Here is a 25044-nt window from a genome sequence, read left to right as displayed (position 1 = left end):
CCAGTAATTCTAAGTGACATTTGATGTCATTATAGTAAGCGCTCACTTTTATGTATTGACTGAGCGATATTAATCTTCCACGCTTCGGGTGGCTTTCCCGCTCATTTCCGTCATGCCTGAGTGGCATTCGCTATAACTTATTATGTACAAGTGACCGAGAATTACATTGGTAGACAAACTAACCCACAAACAGTTAAAAATTGGCTATGTTCGAGGCTATGAAGTCAGGTGAACTTAAAGCGCCAGGCCCTATGACAAGATATGATGAGCTATATATATATAGTAACATCGAGTTAAGGTGAAATAATACCTATATACCATTATAAAATATTGGGATATATGACATCACGTCGCACGCCTGTTATGATAAACGCTTTTTTAGCTAGTTCGGACACAGATTATAGCCCAATGCTGGTTACTAAGCCCGATCACTCACCGCCCCCGGATCTTCAGCATACCTATATTTTAGATCACCTCACTTGTGGAAGATATAAGGCTGCTCTTGCATTTGCAATGCTTTCCATAGCGGGTGCTGCGATCGCTTGTGAAGGGGAATCTATACACTATTAAACTCAACACACTTCCACGCACACTTAGGTTTTAAAAGCCCTTAGCTCCTTATAGATCCTTGATTTTTGAGCGAGGGACGAGCGCAAACCATGATCTGTCTGTGTGTGTTGTTTTAAAATTGGATCTAGTGCATCCATCGATCCACTGGGAACTTTTGATAGGTGAGAACAGACACAACTCTTGCTGCTGACAGACTATTCCTGTCTTGCCCTAGACGTGTGCTCTCCTTGCAGCAAAATACCACTTTAAGGTCACTCAAAGCGCTTACTAATTCCTCAGAACTGATGTCTCTCTAACGTCTATCTACGTTTTTCGACAACTACAAGTACTAGGGATTAAGTTAACCTATTTGTTGTTTCTGACATGAAATCCTGCTTTCCGACGACGAACCTATAAGGACGCAAAGCCATGTGGAATTCTGACTGCATATATTTATAAACTGATGGTTGATGGTGATATATAAAAACACATCAGCGTGAACAAACCAGACTGTTGATCCTCCCATCGCATCTCTCTACATAGTTGATAAAGGTGTGGTATCCTCACTTGTTGCGATTTCTCACTTCCGAATGTTTTTTATATTTTGCAGATACTTGTGAACTAGTCACAGGTATACAAGTTTCTTTAGTGTCATCCGTCACACTTGCCAGGGTACTTTAGCCGTCACGATAACACCGTTTCTATGTTATGTGTATAAAGAGACGACCAAGGAATGCAGTGAAGCCGAATGCCCATCGAGGGCCCTCCGCGTTCATTCCACCTTCTTATCCTTGGACGCACAGTCCGTGCTTGTTAAGGTTCAGTCGTCTTTATCAACAATTCCTGTCCATCCCCACATAAACTTCCTCAGTTGGGCCATGTATCGATTTTCCAGAGAGCCAAAAAATCAAATAAGTCACACAGAGCGATCACTAATTGGAATAGAGGAAACATTTGAACGGCTGTATGTGGCTCGCAGTGCATTGACATGCCAGTCCGCCCACGCTCTGCGGCTCTCCTTAAGCGAACCTCGTACCATAGTAAGGTTACAACATATCGAGATGTCTGATGTCTCTTGGCGATTAATACATCTACTCCGAACCCGACTATTGAAAAGCACCAACATAGCCGATTTAACTAAACACAGTGGGTATATCTGATTTACGACAGTTGTGGCGGTCTACCATTGAACTTTAGTGGGCGTCGCTAGCTGCCGAGAGCATAACTCTATAACATACATCATCACCCCAGAAATGAATACATTGGACAAAAATCTTCCCACAATATGCCTAGTCGTGAGATTGAATAAGTGGAGAAATGATGGGTTACTACTTCGACTAAAAATAGTTCTGTTTCTCCTGGGTTGGTAGGCATGATCAGGGTGGCATAGACTAACTAGCTCGGTTAAATGAATGGGCGAAGCAAAAAACAAATTGTTGGGAGAAGAATCAATGGGACAGCGTAGATGTGAAACGCCTAGATTTTCTGTGGCCTGAAAAAATCACTTTCCATACATATGCTAATGTTCATGTATGTCTATGTAGCTAACCTACTCAGAGGCATGCACCTTACCACACGTTGATATTTTTTTAGAATATGTAAGAGTTCCCACTTAAATCTAAGGGGCCTAGCGAGTAGACACTACACGTATTTTTTTGTCCCATTTGCATCATAGTTAGGTGCCACAGGTGTAAAAAAAATAATATCAGCAACTGCCAACACTAACTTGCTAGCTTGCTGGGCTGGTCCCCCTTAAGCTTGTACTGAGGTGCGTGTGTTCAGAATACTGATGTGAATTGAAACCTGCAATCGCAGTTGGTGTTATCGCTTGGTGTTCGACAGGTTAGGCTTGGCAAGAGTTGCACAATATATACATTGACACACGGAAATTCAAACGCACTGCTTGCAAACCTATTTTGATCCGGCAGTAAACTAGACCCAAGACATTGCATCATCTGGACCAACAGAACTATTTCCCATGTCCACCCGGTTTCCATGGGACATCTTCATTACCTTCACCCGATTCGCAGCCCCTCTGTTTCTTTTCCCCTTTCAAGGTGAAATACCTGCTTGCCGGACACCTGGGTTCAGACTATTTAATCTCCTGACTCGGTATCCTCGGACCACTGTGCGTAACCGCTGATGCGCCCCGTCACTGTTTGATCGAAATTATCACACCTGAGTTGAATCTTAGTCACCAACAACTGGAGCCTTCCTGTTTTGGCAAGCTCTGGTCGTCAAGTAACAGAACATTCAAGCTCAATCGATTCTAATAATATGCGTTAATTAGATCCTCTTACTCGTACTAGATATTACCACCTGGTCAACTGAGTGCCTTTGTCTCTTTAAGCAGTGATATTACCTTACCGGACAGACACTCTAGTCATTGAAGGCATCGTGCGGGGATTCATTTGTCCCCTTAGATAAAAAACAAATTGAGCACGTACAAATTTTGATTGGCATATACTCACTAATACGCTACACCTCTTACTCACAAGTGCAGAGTCATCTAAGCGTATGGTCGGTTGTGTACTTTAATTGAAAAAAGTGACTACAAAAATAACCGGAAGATCTTAGATCTTACAACACAATGTTAGAACAATACCTATGCCCAGCCAGTAAAACTGGTGTCGGGATGTATATGTGCCCTAATTTCTAGCATATTAAGATTCCAAATAATATTGTAGTCCCCAGAGAAGGGCAATTTCAAGAGATCACAGTTGTCTGTGACTAGAATTCACAAAAAACGCGATGTACCATCTGTTTTATTTAATGAATGATCCTACATTAATGTGTCGTTTGAATCCATTCTCATTAGCAAGTACGTTAACCTTGTAGTTGATAGTAACTCGTTGGCAAAGGCACATAATAACCTTGTTAAACTGGTTTCTTCCATTGTGATAACACTGAAAGATCAATTTGAAGAATTACAGTAAAGTATTTGATAAGGAAGAAGATTAATGACACTTTATCATAACACTCAGCTGATAGCTCAGGATAGTCACTATAAATTGACTACAAAAACCTCCAGACACATTATAAGTCCCCAACAGGAAAAATATAGTGTACTTGCGATCTCCCATTGGTTGCCAGAATAAAAAATCCACAGAAGCTATGCTCATAGTAAAGAGCCAGACAGGGCCAACTTTTCCTTAATTAGGCGGAACTTTCGATATTTCAGTGGATTTGGACACTGTAACCGATTAGCTAACCTATTCTGAAAATAAAAACATCGCTTAATTTGAGATTACCTCAGGTCGGTCCATTAGGCCACTCCTGATCACGATTACGTGGCTTGGGTTTTACCCAACTTTAGTAATGGAATCATTCATCGCGACATTATCGCATCTAACGTATAAGTTGATGTTGTCTGTGGAGCTCACTTGTGGCGCCGTACTTCAGAGCTGGCCCTCGTTGTGATAAATTGAGTGAGACTGAGTTGACAGACAAGCCATAAGTAGCAGCCGGTAGGAAGTTGTGGTGTCTACCAGTCACATCGGTCATGAGGAACTAACGCACTGTATGCTGGGATTGATGAGGAGACCGAGCCAAGCAGCAGATTAAACAGTTCAGCTACAGCCTTTCTGTTATCTGGTTCTCCAAATTCAGAAGACTCTCTAGGGGTTTCTTGAACTCGCTTGCAGATGTGATTTCTTTCTATTCGTTTAGGATGTAGTTGAACATATATGTGAACGAGAAGAGGCTGCCACGCCCGACATTACATAGCGGAAATGTAGGCATACTACATGGTCAAGCTGCCGGTTGCTTGTACTGTCACAGTCTTGCACAAGCTTTACCAAATTAATCTGTTTAACATGATTAGACGTGAATGAACCATTGTCTGATTATGTACGATACTCTCGATCGATACAAAGGCTTAACAGTTACTGTGTAACCCAGCTTCCCTGCTGTTAATTTGTGCATAACTTATTTGCGTTTTCGAAAAGTTTCATCATCCTACACTGACCTGTTGCAAATACTCCTACTCTTGAAATCAATCTAGATTTTTGCATGACATTTCGGCGGCGATTTCTTTTAAGAGTGCTGGGAAGAAATAATTTGTTTGTTATCTTAGACCTATATATTTTTAGCTAGGATGATAAATAAAAAAACAATGTGATTTGGAGGGATATTTTGACCACAACTGTATGCCCTAAGTTACTACACATTTTGTTTTCTCTTACACTTATCAGGATGGGAGCTGCCAGTGCTTATGTACAGTTCATTTATAGAGAAAGATGTTTATTATCATAGTTTGTGTGTGGGGTGCAGTTATATGTGATTCAGCTCTTACTAATTATTCAAAGACAAGCGCATCGAATCATCATTGTCACTGCCAAGAGGGAAGTCTACAGGGTAGATGAGGGCTTAATAATGACATGCCCAGTGTGAAGAAAGACCGAGCGTCTTGCCGTCTCTTTTTGAGTCATTATACTGGAGATGATTATGTGGCTTTAACAACTCCTTTCTTCTGCGGACTAAATTCAATGGTGTTCGATTAGACGCTCTTCTCAGGTAGTTGACAAATCTAGACTTCAACTTTCTGATGGTTACAGAAAGTGCATTGGTGGCCTCAGTCGTTAGCAGGGTCCATATGCATACAGACCCTAATCCCGAGGCTATCAGCAACGCTGCAGGTAATTAAAGAGCACTTACTGTTTACAGGGAAATTAAGGCGCCAGTGACGCAAGGAAAGGTACTGATTATTATTTCATGTTCACGCCATATTTTTTGATCCGCATTATTTTAACACGCCTAACCGGTACTTCATTGCAGGCATGCTTTAGGTCGAGCATTTGGTTACATAATGTGTTTAGGGTCATCTTTTGTACTTCGGTGTGTTGCATGGAAGCTCTTTACAAATAAAAAAATAAATAAACATCCTTACGTACCAAAAGGGAATGATCTAAACCAAATAATGGATTGAGATGAATCTTATTACCTAGCATTTTGGTTCTTTAGTTTTTCGGTTGGAAGTTTTCACAGTAAGTTCACAAGATAACGTAATCGCCATTTGCCAACAAATCGGTGCGTATTTCAGGGCACTTCAGTGTCTATTGAATTTCTCATTCATTTTTTTTTTATTGTTATCTGTATGCTCTTCTTACGACTAAAAGAATCTATGGAGTACATGCAACTTTCTCGCAACGTACCTAGATCGTCCTGAGTATTTGATTATAGCCTTATCACTTGCTGGCTGCAAAACTTTGATCAGATAGGAGTGATAGATGATAACAAAATATAACAAGTCCATCTTCCAGGGGCACTCTGATCAGGCACTCTACACGGCTCTCTCTCTCACCATTGCAGAGACTCTCGTTCAGTTCCTATGTATTAGGTTTATAAATTGTCCTTACCCCTAATCATGCATTCAAACCCTCTCCTAACAAAGCAACAAAAAGCTAGGGTTAGAAACCAAGACATGCATGCAATACACTACTTATTTTTCTAAAAGGCCTAACTCCTCTCACATGTTAGTATAGGTTTTCGAAAAGAAACAGCGCGCGTTTCGCTTTGCATAAGTGTGGATATTTGAGTTAATCGACAAGTTGTTCCGGACGCTTTAAAGTAATAGCTCGATTTTCTGATGGCACAGATGTGCACTTCGACAGTGGTGCTAGTATTTAGCTCAACTAGTGAGCCAGATTTTATCCCAGAGAGCTGAACAACTCATCTCAAGAGTTCAGTAGCAACGTCTTAATCACAGAGCTATTGTGGACCTATAAGAGATAAGCTAGAGAGGAAAAACCAAAAAGTACACTCTCAGCAACCAGAAACAGTGATGTCTCATTTGGACTATCGGGGAACCCTGGGGGACAGATGTAGTGGTGTTAAATACAAGGGTGCGCACACACGTAAGGGCAAGCGAGTGCTAAAAGTCAATCGCACGCGTGTGATCTCGGACCATTTTTGGGTGAATAAATTGCGAATCCATGCGACTTGACTTGGTCGATGGACCTATGTGTGTCTTGAAAGACATCATAATAATATAACATGAAGCCAGCAAACTGACGGATGTGACAGCTTGTCCATGATGAGATAGGAAAATGGTTAGTTTCGTGACAGAATGCGTATGATGAAAAATTAGAGGACTGCGTTATGAAAGTAGACGAATAGCTTACGAGTGAAAGGAGAGGAGAAAGAGGAGGCACGGATCGAGAAAGGCAACTATCAGCCTGGCAAATTGTTAGAAGTGTGAGCCAGGATGAACAGTGTCAACGATGAGTAGTTTGGTAGACAGTACCTGCACTGTATCAACTTGGAAAACAACTGCGTTCTGGCTCGTTTCCTCCCTCCTCTCGATCTAACAATAGCAGAACATGATTCTATGGTAGATGGTGTTCTACATAATTTAGCATGACGAGTCATTCTTGTCAATTTATTGGTTCTCTGAGCATCATCCAGGTTTGGTAATTCCTTCTCATCATGAGTTCGAAAACACAACCTCATACGAATTTACTGACATACTTCTAGCCCTCCTACCTCCTCCTGTGCATCGCGCAACAGTCTCTGCATACTTCTTTTTTTTTTCGTCTACGTACTATTGTCTGTGCTCTACTCTAGTACATATTGATACTTCTCCCCTTACTCTAACAATATCGGCTATCGATCATGCCTTTGGCCTCATAGCATGAGTTGATATGCATCACTCTGTGCTATCTACAGGCCGTCAATCTAACAGTTCTTACTAAGTACCAGATACCCTTGAGGTGCTCCATCGTCATAAGTTTCGATTCCAATAACAAAACACGATGCCACAGCGTTCCACTCGCTGGCACGCATCCATCGATTTACCTCTCTGCTATCTCTAACATACTGGTCGTGCAATACTCAAGATAAACTTGTGTAAAGATTGTGCAGAGCTCCACCTGAACAATGTAACTGCCTCGTCATACCATCTGAATATTTAGTATCTGCATGTCACACATACATGCACAGCTCGACGTACACGATCGAATCCAACATTTCTGCACTAAGAGTCACTCACTTGACATCTAATGATGCCTCAGTGTTGCTGCGACGGCGATGATGCGTTAAGGAGTCATACCTCTAGATATCGGCTTCGTAACAACAAAACAGCAATAGACCGCACGAGTAGACCGCCTTGAGAGCAGGGCCAAGGTCAATCGTCTATGCGTGCCATGCCTCTGTACTGCTAAAATGGGTGCCAACGTAGTTTACCTTAATAGAGCTCGATGCATTAGATTAAGAAACAGTCAAATGATTCCAATATAATATTGAGCAGATAATCATTGCATCGATAAATAAATATACAATAAACATCGATCTAAAACGCGTTATCTACGTAAACTTGACACTTAATAAACACAGCGTAAAGAGGAGTGAGAACACAATCCCAGCTATCAATTATTGCATCTAATTCCGCGTTGCAATTAGAACGTATTTCGTGTACAATATCGATCACCCGGTCCTAGTCGTTAAAGTCACTCATCATGCACATGTAGTTAAGATTCCAACAGATATCTCGTCTGCTAGATCAGACGACAAATAAAGCCATCGTATACCGCATTAAACATGATTACACACTCCTTTTCTATGTAGTGCATACACACCGTGAAATATCTGATGCGTGAGAGACTTCGCCTCTCCATTGGATACACTGTTACTATCATACTGTAAGATATGCCTTAACTCTGCTAGGCCTGCTTCGACTCGGTACCTACTTATGTTAATAGAGTAAGTGCTTTATTTCCATATATATCCCACTTGCGCCTGAGCAATAGCACTCTTTTAAGCTGATCTGCTTCCATTCACAAAGCTACTTGTGGTAGGTCCAATTTTGCCAATGGCTGAGCGTAATTTAGTGCATCTGTCAGTAGGCGTCGAGAGTCTGGACTTAAAATCATGTTATATTCCTCGACTGTACGGTTCTGCGCAATCGAAGAAGCAGTTTGCTGTTAAATTCATGCTCCATTATAGCACTAACAAAAAAACGCGGATTCTACTGCTACTTATCGATGAATGAAGCTCATTAATCCTTCATCTTCGATCGTGACCGGGATAAAGTATTCATCACTCCCACAACATATCGCCATGCTAGCCTCCTAAGACATAAAGACATCTAAAAAAACCCACACACCCCCCCCCATCCACCTATTGATAAATCCCCAATCTTAACTTAAAATTAAAACCAAACAGTTTTCCTCCTTCTAAAGCGACATTCATGTCAAATACTGTCAATTTCAGCATGTCTCGCCCCCTGTCCACCTCCCGCAAATTTCAACGAGAAATATACCCACATCTAATCAAGCATACAAAATAAAAGAAAAAGTACCTCTTCGAGACGTGCAGATCTGTCACTCAGATTTTGCTAATTCGTCCAGGACGACCCCAGACGTTTCACTAGCAACCGTTGTTGTGTCCTCTACCTCGCCTCTTCCTCTTTCACTGCAGCCCACGCCCTGATCCAGAATAAAGAGATAACTCCTTGCTGGATCCTAAGAATCCTCCTACCCTCTTATCCATATTTCCAAGCCCAGTACTAGCTGCGCTGCCAATTACACTTGATGTAAAATGTATGGCAGGTTCTCATCTTTCACACTCAACGACTCTGTCTGCTCCCAACTCAGCCTCTCACTGCATTTATTCACCGCATATCGAACAATCATTGTACTAATCTCTAATGATTATTTCTCTTAGCGCGAACTTACTCGCGTGCTACCACTCGCCATAATGTTACGATCAGTCGGATTTTCATCAACTTAAAGACCTTGGCCTGATTATATCGCTCATCCGCTTTCGTTTATACTTGCATGTTTTATATCTCATCTATCATTTTATTTTGCACTCCATGCCTAACCAGCCCCCACCCCTTCCACTCACCCCATGTGTCTGAAGGTTTATCCCGCTACCCGCCCCAACCCCCCCCCTCCCCTCCCCCCTCATCCAGCTCCGACTCTCGCACAGACCCCATTTTTTATGATATTATTCTGCACTACACTGTCACTTGTATCCCAGTCCTGCCTATCGTCAACCCCCCGCCCCCCACCCCCACCCTCCTCCACACAGTGCATGCATACTCGGTAGGAATAAGCACTACCGTGAACAATAAATCCCTTCTTAACATTAATCCATGCTAATTCTATGCTTTGTTGTTTTTCCTCCACCAATCCCCCTTCCTTTAGACATTATTTGAATGCTGACTCCATGCACACCCCCATCCTGATCACGGTGCTGTGGTTTCACCCCACCCCCTCCCGTGGCCACTTTTTTACACACTTCTCATCTCCAGAACCAACATCTGGATACACCTGGCACTCCGCCCCTTCTCTGAATTCGCTGGCCCATCTCCTGACACCCCCACACACACACATAAATCAGGCATGCAGCGCTTATCATCACCCTAGCGACATACCACGATTCTCACCAACCCATTTCTCCTACTTGTAGCTAGTAGTGACAGCCCAGTACGCTCTTAACATATTCATAAAACCTAACCCTACATGCTCCATTAATGGGAACCGCATCAGTGCGAGCCATCTCCCTACCGTTCCGCCACTGACGCCGTGCCTCAAGACCACCAGACCTGCCTCGACTTGTGTATCTCTCTTTTTTTATTGGTCAGGATGGGGGAGGGGCAAAGGACCCCCCGCGAGCGGTGTGGACGTGGAGCATACGATTGACCTCATTCAGCAAACAGGGACTACTACTTGCCAACCTTGCGCTTGCTATAAACGAAAACAGAGATAACATCTCGAGGGAACAGACGGGCTGCATCGGAGATATAGCCAAGCGCGTACCTACCGGCATATCAATGTCCTGCATGCACTAAGACGCATGTTGAAGCAAAGAGAGGGAACGCCATGCGAGGAGAAACTACATATATAGCTGGTTACAGTTGCATCGCGAAGGTCAAAGTTCATGTCAGTGCTACATCGACAGTGCAGGTATCTTTTTCTTATATACATACGTACTCCTATACTATTACCTCTTCCAGAGCCTCTTTCACATTATATATATCTTGAGTGTGTGCTCTGGTGATCTATTTTCTTTTCTCTATACCCCTTAGCGATGCTTGGCTATCAGACGTGCGAGACGCTAAATACGCCCATACCTTTTACAGCCTTTAGTGAACCCAGTAGCGTGCGATGTACATACTATCCTAACATTGAGAATCTACATCATGTACGGACCGCTGCACTTCGGCGCGAGACACACCAGGCCTTTCCATCTACAACTCTGAGAGACAGATTGTCAGAAGAATGACTACATCAGGCTTCACTAATATGTTCGTGTAGCTGTTCGTGTGAAATACCATCTGAAATTTCCGATGTGTATGACAGATCATTGATACTGAACATCAAACCCAACACCCTATTTTTGTCATACCACATTCTTTTATCTAAGTTCATGATATCTCACCCTCCGTCTAACTCCATATGATGATGTCCCCGTCAGGCAGTCTAGAGTCAGCCTTCATGTATGCTTATTTCTACGTGTTCTTTATGGCACACGTGTGCAAACCAGTTCATCAGTATTGTCGCTTCAATAACCAACCCAGCTCCAGTTACCATGTTTCACTACATTTCTTATTATTATCATCCACTGGTCACTGTAGCGTGACACACACCATGATAGTACATAGCCATAAGTCATGTCAGCGTGGGCTGCTCGCTCCAACTGTGAGCACATACTAAATTTTGTGCCTCTACTACTCACGTGGTCAGAAGTGGACGCATTTTATCTCTCTCTCAACTTCGGCCATTTGACAGAGTGACCTAAGCTGTTATGCGAGTAGCTATATGACTTAGCCAGTGTCTTCGAGCGAATAGCTAGTGCGAGAAATGGAGGTATGTCCGAGCGTATCAGCTGCACTACCAATGCACAAAGTCCACAGTGCTAGGAGGCTCGCCTTGCGTTTCAGTGTTTTTCACTTACACTAGCTCTCCTCTTAGAAGAGCTCTCTACGTGACGACATTAAGACTGTCGAAAGTGTCCGTAGTCTTTACTAATAGAACACAAAAGTGGTACGAATATGAAGTAGTGCGATGTATAGGTTAGTGAATTAGTTTAGAGCGCGCCCCACTGGTTAGAAACATGATCTCAAGTCCTCTGATGAGTGTGTGTGTACAGCTCGTCATGTCATGTTATGCGAATCGCACTGCATGGCTCTCCCTGTTCCATGCTGATATATAGATAACTACAGCTGCCGACAGTCGTGTCGACTCATGAATGCTCAGCACTTACTCTCTCAGTGCCACTGGCAGCAATAATGGCTCTCATAACTCATAGACCACACGTAGGTATACGCATATTGCTATAGCAAGTGTGGTCTTTCATGCGAGTATGTTTTAGAGTGACTCGTGAGATGGTACCACATTCCTCAAATGGACTGAGTGAGAGTACTGCATCTATGGCTATGACAGATCATCGCATTTCAAAGTAGCAAATCCCTCATCAGCTAGCCAGCGATGGCGCGCAAATTGGCATCAATAGCTCTGTCGTTTTCGCGGATTACTTTACCAGGATGATGCGATAGTATAAAAGAGGAGTATACGAGAAGATTGGATGAGAGATACATGAACTGAATTAGCAATGTGGCACCATGTGAATTCTGTCACGCTAAAGATTGCGCAACTTTCTATATCTATTTGTAATCCCATGTTTTTACATTATTTTGTTAGTTATAAACCTGACCTAGCAACTCACCTGTAAAACCTAAGTCCCCTGAACACACTAAAAGCATCTATAATGGGCCTCCATCAAAACTGATATGGTAATTCCAGGCCTATATTTTCCCCTCAGCTCTGCTCGATTGAGTTACTCTGGGATGTGTCATTATGCCACTTGTGATCACTGTCGCCGCCTAAATTGTCCGACTTTGTGACGCTAGCAGGCCATCGACCGATAATGGGTTTAATGACAACCAACTACTTGTGCTCAGTCTGCAACTGCTTTGAGAGCCAGATGCGGAGATCCTTCCTACGCTCGTGAGGAGACTCTGATGCTGACATAGTGATACGTACTTCAGGTATGATTCATGTGTCTTTGTATTTAAGACAATTCTATACACAGCTTATACTAAATCACGAGTCCATTTTTACTTTAGTCGTTGAACTAGCTCCTACGTGTGCAAAATGACAGACACATGGTGGTCATTTTTTATTTGAAGATTCAATCAGTCTGTGCTAATCACCTTAAAGCTAGCCAGCCATAGGCTCTAGGAATACATAATACACGCCCTTAGAGCTGAACCAGCCCACAAGTCTGCGCTCTAAGGCCCAATATTGCTACGAGCGTCGGGTTCTGATATTGTTTTCTAGTCACGTTCTTGCTATATTGCAAGCATTGTGTACTCGCCTTACAGTCTATGTTAAAACAGATATATTGGCATAACGGCGCTGCAAATGCTAATCTAGGTTTCCAATAGTTTAACACTTCAGCAGAATAAAACAGATTTCAACAGAGGTCAGGGAACTTTTTACCTTCTTCCATCCCTTCTATAGCTTGAGTACAAACTTCTTCAGCTCACGTCGTGAGTTGACCCCGCAGGCTTTCGACCAATAACACGGGACTTTCTAAGACAGAAGCAGACAGAGCCAAGTCAGCATGTCTCACAAAGTCAGTTGAGATAGGCGAGTTGACGGAGTGTACCACATATGCTATTTATGTCCTGTAACATCAAGGATATGAAATGACTGTCGCCTTTCGGTATAGGAGATGCTCGTGAATGGAGTGCTGATGGACGGTCTAGTTCTACGAGCGTCGTACATCTTGTAAGTCTTTGAACTTAATTCATCGAGAAAAGATATAACAAGTTTACCTGCTGATTTTCACTATAAGGTGAGAACTGTCATCTAGCAGAGAGTCGAGGATCTTTGTTATTGGTGTCTAGATGGATAGTTGAGCAGCGTATTGATCAGATATCATTCTCTGATATAATCCCTTAATATACTCCTAAGTCGTAATGAATCTAGTGGCTATTTGAGACCAGTTTAGGCTACCAAAGCTACATCATGATGGTGTGTAGACATTAAGAGCTGCATGTGATTTGTGATTCTCTCTCTCTTTGTTGAAATGATGTCGTCATATGTTTCAAATTTATTGTTCTATTTTAATTGCTATAAAATGGTCTCTCACCTATAGAAAGTAAGTGCTAGTCGCTAACTGCTGTTGCACATAAGTAGAAAGGCTTCTACAGGCTAATAGTCATAAGTGGATTTTGATAACTGCCATGAAATTTGACACTTCTGATGCGGTGTTTTCGGCACCACGTACTATGTAAATCCGAGACTAGACTACAAGAGAGATCAGGAGTCCGATGCGAGGATGACAGTCTTATAGTACCGGTGATTGTTCTTCCTAGTCTGCCGGATAAGCTGCTATAGCTGAAGCATGCATCAACGAGAATCCTATACCACGATATATCATACATTGACATATCGGATTCAGCAGAATACTTAGCTCTATGATGTGGACGTGTGTATGATCTCACTCGAGCATAATGATGGGCACAATGTCTCTCTCACCGAGTCGCATAGTTAGGAGAATACCGCGATTGAGTCTGTCTGTTGATTGATACTATCAGGAGTAGCCATAGCTTACAGGTCTAGCGATTATTATTTCTTGTATTACTTACCTACGCCCTCGTCCCTATGCAGATGAGGACTCTCCAGAGTTTATCTAAGTGCTGCACTGCATATATATCACCACGCTGATCATGCTAGGCGCTTACCTACAGTACATCTCATTTTAATTTTCCTTTGCCATTCGGTATCGATTCAAGACTGTGTAGCGCCTTTTCTGATCATCCCAGATTAGCACAATGCCATAGATAGCGCTTCAAGGAAACTAGTCACTACTATGCAGACCGACAACATCAGCTCTCCGAAGTTTATACCAGTGTTTTGTCGATTACTGGTACAGCTTTGTGACCTTCAAAAACGGGTGTATAGTACAGTTTATTTCCGTGAGTTAGCGCCCACAGTGTAAGGCATTCGATCAAATAGTATTTCGTGTACTTGATGGCGATTTGTGCTTGTATATGATTATCAACACAATAGGAATGATCACACACATTTGAGTATAAACAATGAATCAAGAACACTTGGCAGAGAATATGTTCTCCCTCAACCATCTATGTATAAAAAGCAAGTGAGAGAGATGAGCACAACTTGCTTCTTAAAATGTTGTAGGGACCAAAATGAATATCCTTGGCGAATAGAAAAACCGAACTGAGCTACATAGATACAAGACAAATCTATCCTTTAGAGCTTTCATCGCACCTTTAACCCGTTCTTCTAACTGGGAAATACCGTATAAGGTAAAAACTATCAGTGATCATGACGAAACTAATAGCGTCCCCTCGAGCCTCCGATGTCACAAAACCATAAGTGATGGTAATTTTAATATTTCTGATGGAGCATCGCGCCATTAAAGAACACAGAGTTTATGTATAGTCCTAGTAATATATTGCTGCAGAGAACCGTCTGAAGAAAGTTAAAGGGCCAGTCCAGTGATGTGGACCTCCAGGGACTGTTGCGCTCGTTGTCTCAAGCTAAGAAAGAATGCTGGGATAGATTCCTACACGACGCCCAGACCTCCAGAGCTTTTCCAAGGAGGACATGGATGAGAGGTAGGACATGGATTTGATGCAAAGGGTTATCCCAGGTGGAGTGTTTATATATATATATATATATATATATATATATATACACACATCATACACATCACTGTTTAGTTTTCCAAAAACTGCCCAATTAAATCCAAAGAGAAAAGACGGTATCCTAAACAGTGAGTGCGCCACAGCTCTTACGTATATGACAATATGTCATATAATACTCTACAGTAGTCACTTTACCAACATAACTAGTTGTTAACGTACTAGCAAGTTACATCCAGCTTACAAATATCAATAATCATGGGCCCTCTCCAGGTTATGCTCGAGACTACTGGACTAGCTCTGCTCTATCTCGATCCTACGTCCTTGATTTTATCCTTTTGTGCACCTACCCTATGTCTCAGTGCTCGTCGTTTAACAGCCTTCGATAGAGCGTTGCGTTGTTGTCGACTGAGCACACATGTGGTACTAGAGCCATCTGAGTCGCAGTAGGACTTGGCAACTATACAGTGCCTGATTCCTGTCTCATGTTTAATAAGGATAAGGTCTTGAGGTCAGACCAATATCCATAGACATCAATTGTGGAGCATCGGATGATGGAACACTGAGAAGTGATGGGCATGTAGAGACTGAATTTCTTACGTATCCGTCATCTAGCCGATTTTATGATATACCAACGTCAGCAGACCGAAGAAAACGTGACATAATGCAGCTACCGATGTTAAAAGTAAGTGTAACACTTAATACACAAGGATCTGAGATTTGGGGCAGGTGAAATTCACATCAGCGTCGGACTTGTCTATGTCTCGCCCTAGTCTGTCGTTTCATATCGCGACATATGTTTTATCGATCATACTATGCTAGTGTTGTTTTAGGTGACACTAAAGCATTATATAGTTAATTAAACGAGCAGTTCAATAAGATTCCTTCGCTCAATTTACACCCACCTCTCGAATCGTTCCTCCGTTCTCAAACCAGAGCGGGCACATGCAGTACGTAACAAGTTACTTTATTCAGCTTCGACGATACATGTAATTTAGTCTCTTGGGCTCTTCTCTATCGCCCTTTCACCAACATCACACCAATTAAAAAGATTAACTATATTCAGATATAGTTATAAAACAACGATTTTGAAAGTCTAAGTACACTTCTGGTTTCTACTCCTTTTCCTCTCTTCGTGTCACGTCCATTACATTGTACAGGTGAGTCGTATGGTTGTTGTCAGTTTGAACTAGTATACATTATGGAGATGAACGTCTATCTGCTAACATGTGTAATTATAGCATCGGGCACTCCGCCACGGCCCACGGCAAAAAGCTATCAATGAAGGTACTCTACAGTCTCGTCTATTCCCCTATAATCCGATTACTCTTTAGTATCTTCTCGACTCATAAGACGTATAAAAGACATATAAGCTTTTATTATATTCTCTGAACCCATTTATTATTATCTCGTCTGTCACCAAAACAATCTCTTACCTAATACATAAGAGTATGTGAGATTCTCTAACTGCCTCGCTATAGTCTTAGTGCACTATATTCTGTTAACATAATTGTTAAATCATTCTTGTATCTGTTTGCCACATGTTGAATAGTTAACACTCAAGATATTAGTCACCAGTTGAAATAAAAAGCCAATGGACATTTGATATACCTTCTTGAACTCTTTGGTCACGCACCTGCACTCATCTCAGCGACGCCAACGGCTACAGTGCACACACGCACGCAAATCGCCCGCTTACAAACAAAGGTCAAGCAGCCACAGTCTCCTCTCGACCTACGCACAGTCATACGCTAGCATGTTGTCTGTGTGCACTACATGCGACACCACACTGTGTGCACACAATGTGTGTGCTGCTGATCGTAGGTGTGTTCCGTCGGAGCACCGATGCACATTCCAGGTGTCAAGAATATTCTACACTTTTTAGAGGGGTAGTGCCAAGCTGCACTTCTGGATGCGATTAGGCCAACGGTGACGTGCGTGCGTGCTGTGTGCTTGCTCAAGATAAGAGCGGTGACGTGCGTGGTGCGTGCGTGCAGTGTGTTTGCATGCATGCTGTTTTACTTGTATCTTTTGTGCGGACCAATTTAAGATTCAGACTTAGGGATTGAAGACATATTGGCAAAGTGTGGACTGTTTTAGGCTTAAGGTTAGAAGTATGTTTACTTCCGTGTACGATACAGTTGGGGATAGAGATATAGATGTTCTGGGCTGGGGAGTGCATTATATAAATGAGGGCCCTCATATGTATAAGTAGAAACATGAGTAAGTGCATGAAAGAGAACAAGAGAAAGGGTAGGAAGTGTAGCTTTTGTGTATCTTTCTGACTATAGTATCTTTAGGTGGCAGCAAAGAACCAGATTTTACAAGTCAAAGTCAATTGTGAGCGGTCCTTTGAAGGAAATCTGTGAGAAAGAAGGAAACATTTGTTTTAATATTTAATGTCATAAACACTTGGTTGAAAATATTGGTAGTACGAAAATGGGAATGACAGTGGGAATTTCCCGTCCCTCACTGAAATCTCACATGGTGTGTAGAGTTTCCCTTCACTGATATAAAAAGGATGGTCAAAACATTAATCACACTTCTCAGTTCAACAGCTCCCCAAACTAAAACCTCCAAAATTAACACAAAGCTGAATCCACACCTCTCTGACACAGTCTCAACAAAAAGAAGGTAACCTAAAACATCATAACATTAGTGAAGGTAAAATTAATTGCAGAGTCGTTGCATAAGACGGCAATAGTTTTAGCTGGATGTAACTTATAAATTTAGTGTAATTCTGAATTTAATCAATTCAGCATGGGGAAACTTTCTCACATAGTGTTCATTTGAATAACAGCAGCCATGGCTTCATTTCTATGAATCAATTTCAATGGAGTCCTTGACATGAAAACCTCAGGGACGCCCTGATTAGCTCGCTGTCTGTCTTTTAGGCCCCAGAAGGCTGAAAGTGTGAAAGCTACTGAATGCAGTAAAACTACAACAGTGTTTGTCATTTCCCTTTCAAGTGGAGAACATATTCTGCCAGTTATCTTGACATAATAAAGTGGACTCCTTTTAACATATTCCAGAGAATCCTCATTACAGTTACCGCCTCAGTAAGAATAGTTAGTGACTTGCCAACACTCGAGGTGTCACAGAGTCCTGCCTTGTGGTAACAGGTTGGATTGGGATGACAGAAAGTGTGACATCCCGAATGGCAGGAAATTAAAAATTGATTGGCACCCATCCTTGATTAAAATGTAATTTCCTTCTCTGAAAGGTGTTAATAAAAATATGCGCCTGTGATGTCCCCTGATACAAACAGTCAGATCAACCATTTAACACTGAATGTCATTGCTGGGAAAAAAAGAAAAAATATTTAACCTTAAATTATAATAGAATATTATAGTATCAACACAAACCAACCTCTTAGAAGTCATTTTCATCTTCCTTTTTTTTTATATTTATAGAGTTTCCAAAAGCTTAAAGTGTATATTTATCATTTAATGAGAAGACTAGGACTGATTCCTTTGCAAGGAAATTACAATAATGAATTCTGGAAACACATTGGATCATTAAGGGATACAGTCACAGCTGCTACATCAGTGTAGCTTAAGGCTGCAGCAAGCAGACTCCTGGAGAACAGAAATGGATGATGATACTCCTCCACCACCAAAAAAACTCATCCCAGTGAAGTCCCTAGGATATAAACTCAATCCCAGCAGCAGCTACAGCCCATTCGACCCGTCCAAGCTGTTTTTCACTGAAGTAACAGTTAAAACTTAGTGTATCCTCATTTTCTACACTGCACTCCTGAAACTGGGAGACATCTGCAAATACTGAAGACAGAAAACAAATCAAATCTCCTGCGATTCTTACCACTTTGATGGCCCATCACAGGTGATATCCATGAACTTTCACTTTCGGAAAATGACGGAAAGTGACAAAAAATTAGGTACCATCAATGAACATCTTTTCCACCTGGGGCTCCTGCTTCATCATATCAAAGACAGTTGCAAAACCCATTTCCACCCAGGACAAAGCGCCAAGGCCCAGACAAGATATGAGCAGTAACATGAAAGGAAAAACCAACCAAATGGGGCTTTGAGCTTTTTGTGTCGGGACACAGTAGCAGCGATGACACATCTGACTTTAATGTGTTAAGGCTTTTCCTTCAGGGGTTCGACTGGCTCATAACTCAACAACTTCCCTAGTAAAGCCTGCCATGACCTTTGGGGCCACTTGTGTTTGTCAAATGGATGTGTCCATGTCACATGAAGTGGAACAGACACATTGCTGACACACTGCTGCCTGCTCCACTTCATATGGCATATTCCAGTGGCACTGTGGCTGTCCTATGCTCCACAACAAACACATGGGAGGTGTGGATTTAACACATCAGCGTCCACCATGAGGTGGTACCACTCATTTCTCACTTTGTGTATATTGCAAAGACAGACATCTACATCCGTCACGAGAGACTCGCTAAAGAGAGAGGAGAGAACAGCCCACGACCCTCCTGGCTTTCTTGGAGGCGCTCGCAGCTCTCACAATTCTGTCCCCATCAGTGTCCAGATCGATCCAAGGAAAAAAGCGTCCACTGGAAGGAGAGGCTGTGTGCTCGGCAGGCAGACCAGGCAGGTCCAGCAGACCTCGTCATAGTAATTCAATATGTGTGATGTCTGCATTATCTTGAACGAAAACTGTTTTGACGTGTGGCAAGAATAAAAATCACACCCAGAAATGAATATGGACAAAAAAAAAAAGTGAGACAAAAATAGTTCTGTTTTTCTCTGTACAGACTCTATCGTAAAGAATGCAAATGTGAAGCCTGTTCTTCTGATATCAATTGCTTGTCTGTATCTTACAGTGCTGAATTTACACACATTTTTAAATATTAAGAAATCTAAGGCATCAGTAGAAGGAAAAAAAAAAAAGACCCCAAAGGTTGAAACTGATGTGAAATGCAACAGTTTATCGCATTGGCAGGAAAACCTGAACTATGATAAAACAATGATAAATATTTCCCATGTCCACCGGTTCATGGACATCTTCATTACCTTCACGATCAGCCCTCTGTTCCCTTCAAGTAGTCCTGTGCTAATGAATTTATTTCCTGGATCGCCCTTTGCCCCTCACTTGATGAATCACACAGTCACACTGGTTTTGGGCAGCTCTGGCAGTAAGACTCACAATCATTAAATTAGGTTTAGTTTTATGAATATGTAAGATGTATACTTCCGGAGAAAGATCGTGGTTTGTCCCTTAATTGCTCAATTTTTGTTCTACTCTCTCCTGTTGGTTTCTGGGGTGTGTTTGTTAAAAAAAGTGGCCACAGTGTGAAAAACCACACAGCAGGATGTGTGCCATTCAGCATTCAAAATAATGCAGAGAAGATGAGGACACAGGCTGTTCAAGATTTGTTTTTTTCTCCTTATTCTGATCATCTGTTGAGATGTCTGTTTTGAGATACAACTGGGATAACAAGTGACAGTGTAGGAGAAATAATATCATAAAATGTCTCAGAGTCACTATAAATTGACTACATAAAACCTCAGACACATTATAAGTCCCAACAGGAAAATTATAGTGATTCCATGGCAGATAAAAAAGTGCCATAAAACAGGGCAAGGTCATTATAAATTCACTATTTATTACCAGGGAGCCACCATAGTTCCCAAGAGGAATATCATTGGAGATTAAAATGATTGTTCATTGGGGGTGATAATTGAGTGAGACTGAGTTGACAGACAAGCTATGTGACTCACTCTCATGAACACGCACTGTATGCTGTATGATGAGAGAGACAGAATGAGCACACCTCTTTATTCTGGATCAGAGCGGGCTGCAGTGAAGAGGAGAGGCTGACGGAGGACACAAACCGGTGCTGTACTGTCCGTCTGACAAGTTACCAAAATCTGAGTGACATCTGACGTCTCGAAGAGGTACTTTTTCTTTTAATTTGTACTTTCTGAAATTTCATACACCGGCAATTGACAGTTTTGCATGAAATTCTTTAGAGAGAAAACTGTTTTTATTTATTTTTAAGTTTAAGATTGGGGGATTTATCAATATCATTTTTTTTTTAATGTCTTTATGTCTTAGGAGCTAGATCATAGTTGTGTGAATCACTTATCAGGTCACATCAATAAGGTAATGAGCTTATTCACCATAAGAAGAGAATCCCTTTTTTTGAGTCTTTACTGGAGATGATTTAACCAATCTTTCTTGGAAAATTCATATAATTTAGTATGAAAACTAACATCATGACAAATGCTGTGGTCAGCAGGTCTTGCTCAGCCTAAGTGGGTAATTAATAAGCACTTACTCTTTACAGTAGGCCAGTGACAGTTTTTCATTTACAGTTAACAGTGTAATGAAGCAGCTTCCACATATCATTTTGCACTATTTGGAGTTTGACAAAATCTGTCCTGTACATACTGATTGTTTTCCTTTTGTTGTTTATTTTTGTTAGTTTCGTAGATACGGTGTGATTTATTATTTTTTTTATGAATGATACTGACAAAATGAACATGCTTTCTATCGTCCTTATATTATCTTGCAAATTTAAGTAGAGAAGCCATTCGCGTGCTCTCACGGCTCTCTTCATTGCTGTTTTGTTTGTTAATGAACCTAATCTCCTAACCCACAGCCGTGAGAAATACATATTTTCTAAGCCTCTGTGCAAAATGTGGAATTGACGTCAGTGTAGATTACATGCAGAAGTATTAGCAGATGTTCAGGATGACAATCTTCAAGTATCAGTTTGACTATAAAGAACTGAGAGAGGAAAAAAAGCACCGAAGTGAAGCTCATGTGGATTGGATGAATGACTGCTGGCTGGTTACAAAAAAACAAAGCAAAAGTGTGTCATTGATGAGATGGAAAGGATTTGGAGAGGTAGAGAAAAATAAGAGGTAAGAAGTGTCGAGTGAAGAGGAGAAGAGGAGAGGAGGAGAAGATGTTGTAAAGGTGAGCCAGATGAAAGTAAATGGATGTATTATTGTTGAGGCAGACTTGCAGTACAAGCCCTGCTCCAGCTTTTTAATGACATTGATTGACTGAGAGTTTTGAAGACAGTTACTAATTAGTCTGTCCAAATGTGAGTCATCTCCTCAGTCTCTATATCTTATCATCATGTCAAAACCACTTTGGGCTCAATCAAAAATGTTCAATAAATATGTGTTGGCAATTATGATGGTAAATCAGGTACGTTACATGCAAAACATGCAGCAGGTTATTTGATGTGATCTCATAATAAATTGTTTTTCATTCTGGCTTCCGCAGCTATGGACTGGGAGAAGTCACTGAACCCATCCAGGGTGAACTCTTCTACTCCAGCTTTTCCTTCTTCATCCCCAGCCATGTCTGACTCTTCATCCTCCTTTTCCTCCTCTTGCTGCAACTCTTCTCGCCCCTTCTTCTTGACCTCCCCATTCTCAGCTTCTTCCTTTTCTGGCCTGGACCTCCTGTTTAACCTCAAGCTCCTCTTCATCCCTCTCTACTCTGCTGTGGTCCTAATCGCCTGCTCTGGGAACCTCCTACTGCTCTTTCTCATCTGGCACAACAAGAAAAGACACAACACCACAAACTTCCTCATTAGCAACCTGGCGCTCGTCGACCTGGTCATGTCCATCTTCTGTGTCCCTTTGACGGCATCCTACGCTTTTGACAAGCGTGGTTGGGTATTTGGACCCCACATGTGTCATTTTGTCACTGTAATGCAGTCTGCAGCTGTCTACGCAGCGGTCCTGTCCCTCATGGCCATTGCAGTCGATCGTTACGTTGTTGTGGCTTATCCCATTCGCAAGAGAGCTGGTTGCCAGTTTTGCTGGGCTCTGGTGGTCCTAATCTGGCTGTCTTCTCTGGCTTTATCCGCACCTACAGCGCTGCACACTGTCTACTTGGACCTGCGGGCTGCAGGCCTGCAGATGGCCGTGTGTGAGGAGTTCTGGGATGGCCAGGAGCGAGGTCGCCTCATCTACTCCTGTTTCATTCTCTTCTTCTCCTACTTTGTCCCTCTGGCTGCTGTCTCCATTTCCTACTGTGCTATATCCTATCAGTTGAAGCAGAGGACCACATCTGGTTTGACCGCATGTCCAGAGCTGAGATCTGCGAGGGCCACCTGGAGCAGACGGAGGAGAAAGACTTTCTGCCTGCTGCTGGTGTCCGTCCTCTGTTTTGCCTTTTCATGGCTCCCCTTACAGGTACAGGTGTGAAATGGGAGATTTATAGTTTGATGGATACATAAGGGATAGTTAGACATACAGTATGCCAACTCAATTTCTTGCCAAGAGTGAGTCTAAAAGATTGATACCACTCTTGACTGCTACATCCAGTGGCAAGTTAGCTTAGCTTAGCATAAACACTTCAAACAGGGGGAAAAAGCTAGCCAGGCTGTGTCCAAAGGTAACAAAATCCATCTACCAGCGCCTCTGAAGCTCACAAATGAACATGTTATATCTTCGGTTGTTCTTGATTGCACAGTGACTTGTAATGTAAATGATGTTGCCAGGCAACCAGTGGAGACTCCAAGAACCCTCATAAAACCACTACACGTCTGTTATACACTTCCTTTTTTGCATATATTAAGCCAACAGGATATAATGTGTGTTTTAGAAATGCTGTTAGATGGATTGTGCTTCCTTTCGACAGAACGAGGCTAGCTCTTTCCATTCCCAGTCTTCCTAAGCTCTGCTAATCAGCTGCTCAGTTCGTTCTTGAATGCTTATTAAAAGGCAGCGAAAGCCACAGAAAAAAATCATACTCTGATAATTAACTGTCGCAAATAGTTGCTTGCTGATCTATTTAACGTATAAACACTGTTTGTATAGGCCTAGTTTAGTAGTGAATGAAATGTAATCAACAGCTTGAACCAGCAACAGGCTAAACATAATGCTGAAATGAAGACAGAATAATGCTGTGGGAGTATGAACAGTGATTTGTTTATTTACTAATGTACATACTGAAGTCATTTTGAATGGTGATGCAAACTTTAAGCTCAGGAAAAAAAGCAACAAGCTACATAGTCAGTGACTACAAATGTTTGAACCGAACTGAACTGAACCAAACATTTGGGATTCCTAATTTACACAGCAAGAGAATAATAATACTTCCAAAAAAGTCAAACTATTGCTTCAAAATAACAAATTCCTAAAGGAATTAATTCTTGAATTGATTATCAAATGAAGTACCTTGAATGAATACCTCAGATAACATAGTTTACCTTTGCAGGTGGTGAATCTGATCCGTGACCTTGACACAGACTTCTCCATCTTGGGGAAGAATTACATTAATGTCATCCAGGTGTCGAGTCACCTGTTTGCCATGAGCTCTGCTTGCTACAACCCTTTTATTTACGCCTCATTACATGACAAGTTCCTGTCCTACCTGTGTCGCCACATCCTGTCCCGGAGAAGAGGAAAAGGAAAGGACCAGGGTCGAGTGTCAAGCATCCTGACAATGTCTCATAGAATGCCACGTCTTCACAACTCCACCATTGTGGCAGATTTTCCAGGTGCTGCTGCAAATAACATGGTTCTTCAAGACAATTACGCTTAAGTTGTTGATATAGATGAACAGACACAAGAATTTTACCCAACGGTGAATGTTAATCTCTGCATCAGAAATCATCTTCAGATTTAATATGAATCTTGTCAGCCTTCATACTGATAAATGCAGTGAAAAGAGAATCCATTTAAAGTACAGTGAAATTCAAACAACTCACACAGTGGAGTTGGCTTTCATTAAACAAAAATTACACACTGTCTCGATCATTGAATTTATACAGATGTAAAAACATCAGCCTGTTTTGATTTAAAGGATTTATTTGTGTAATGACTTTTTTACTTTTCATGTATGGATGTTTATGTACTGAAAGTCCATGTAGCACTGAAAAATATGATAACGTGAGTTTAAAAATATACTTC

The 25044-nt window shown here is 41.7% G+C and overlaps 1 protein-coding gene across 1 annotated transcript; it reads left to right on the top strand.

Moving 5' to 3' along the window:
* Positions 1 to 22404: 22404 nt before the first annotated feature.
* Positions 22405 to 24676, top strand: LOC111225903 (prolactin-releasing peptide receptor-like). The gene is made up of 2 exons (XM_022750947.1): positions 22405 to 23322; positions 24350 to 24676. Exons 1-2 carry the CDS (start codon positions 22405 to 22407, stop codon positions 24674 to 24676), a joined length of 1245 nt encoding a protein of 414 aa, XP_022606668.1.
* Positions 24677 to 25044: the final 368 nt, after the last annotated feature.

The sequence above is a fragment of the Seriola dumerili genome, unplaced genomic scaffold, assembly GCF_002260705.1.
Source record: "Seriola dumerili isolate Sdu_G_001 unplaced genomic scaffold, Sdu_1.0 BDQW01000149.1, whole genome shotgun sequence".
NCBI classification, from domain to species: domain Eukaryota; kingdom Metazoa; phylum Chordata; class Actinopteri; order Carangiformes; family Carangidae; genus Seriola; species Seriola dumerili.
Note: the sequence above shows the minus strand (reverse complement) of the source record. Positions and strands in the feature narration are given on the sequence as shown.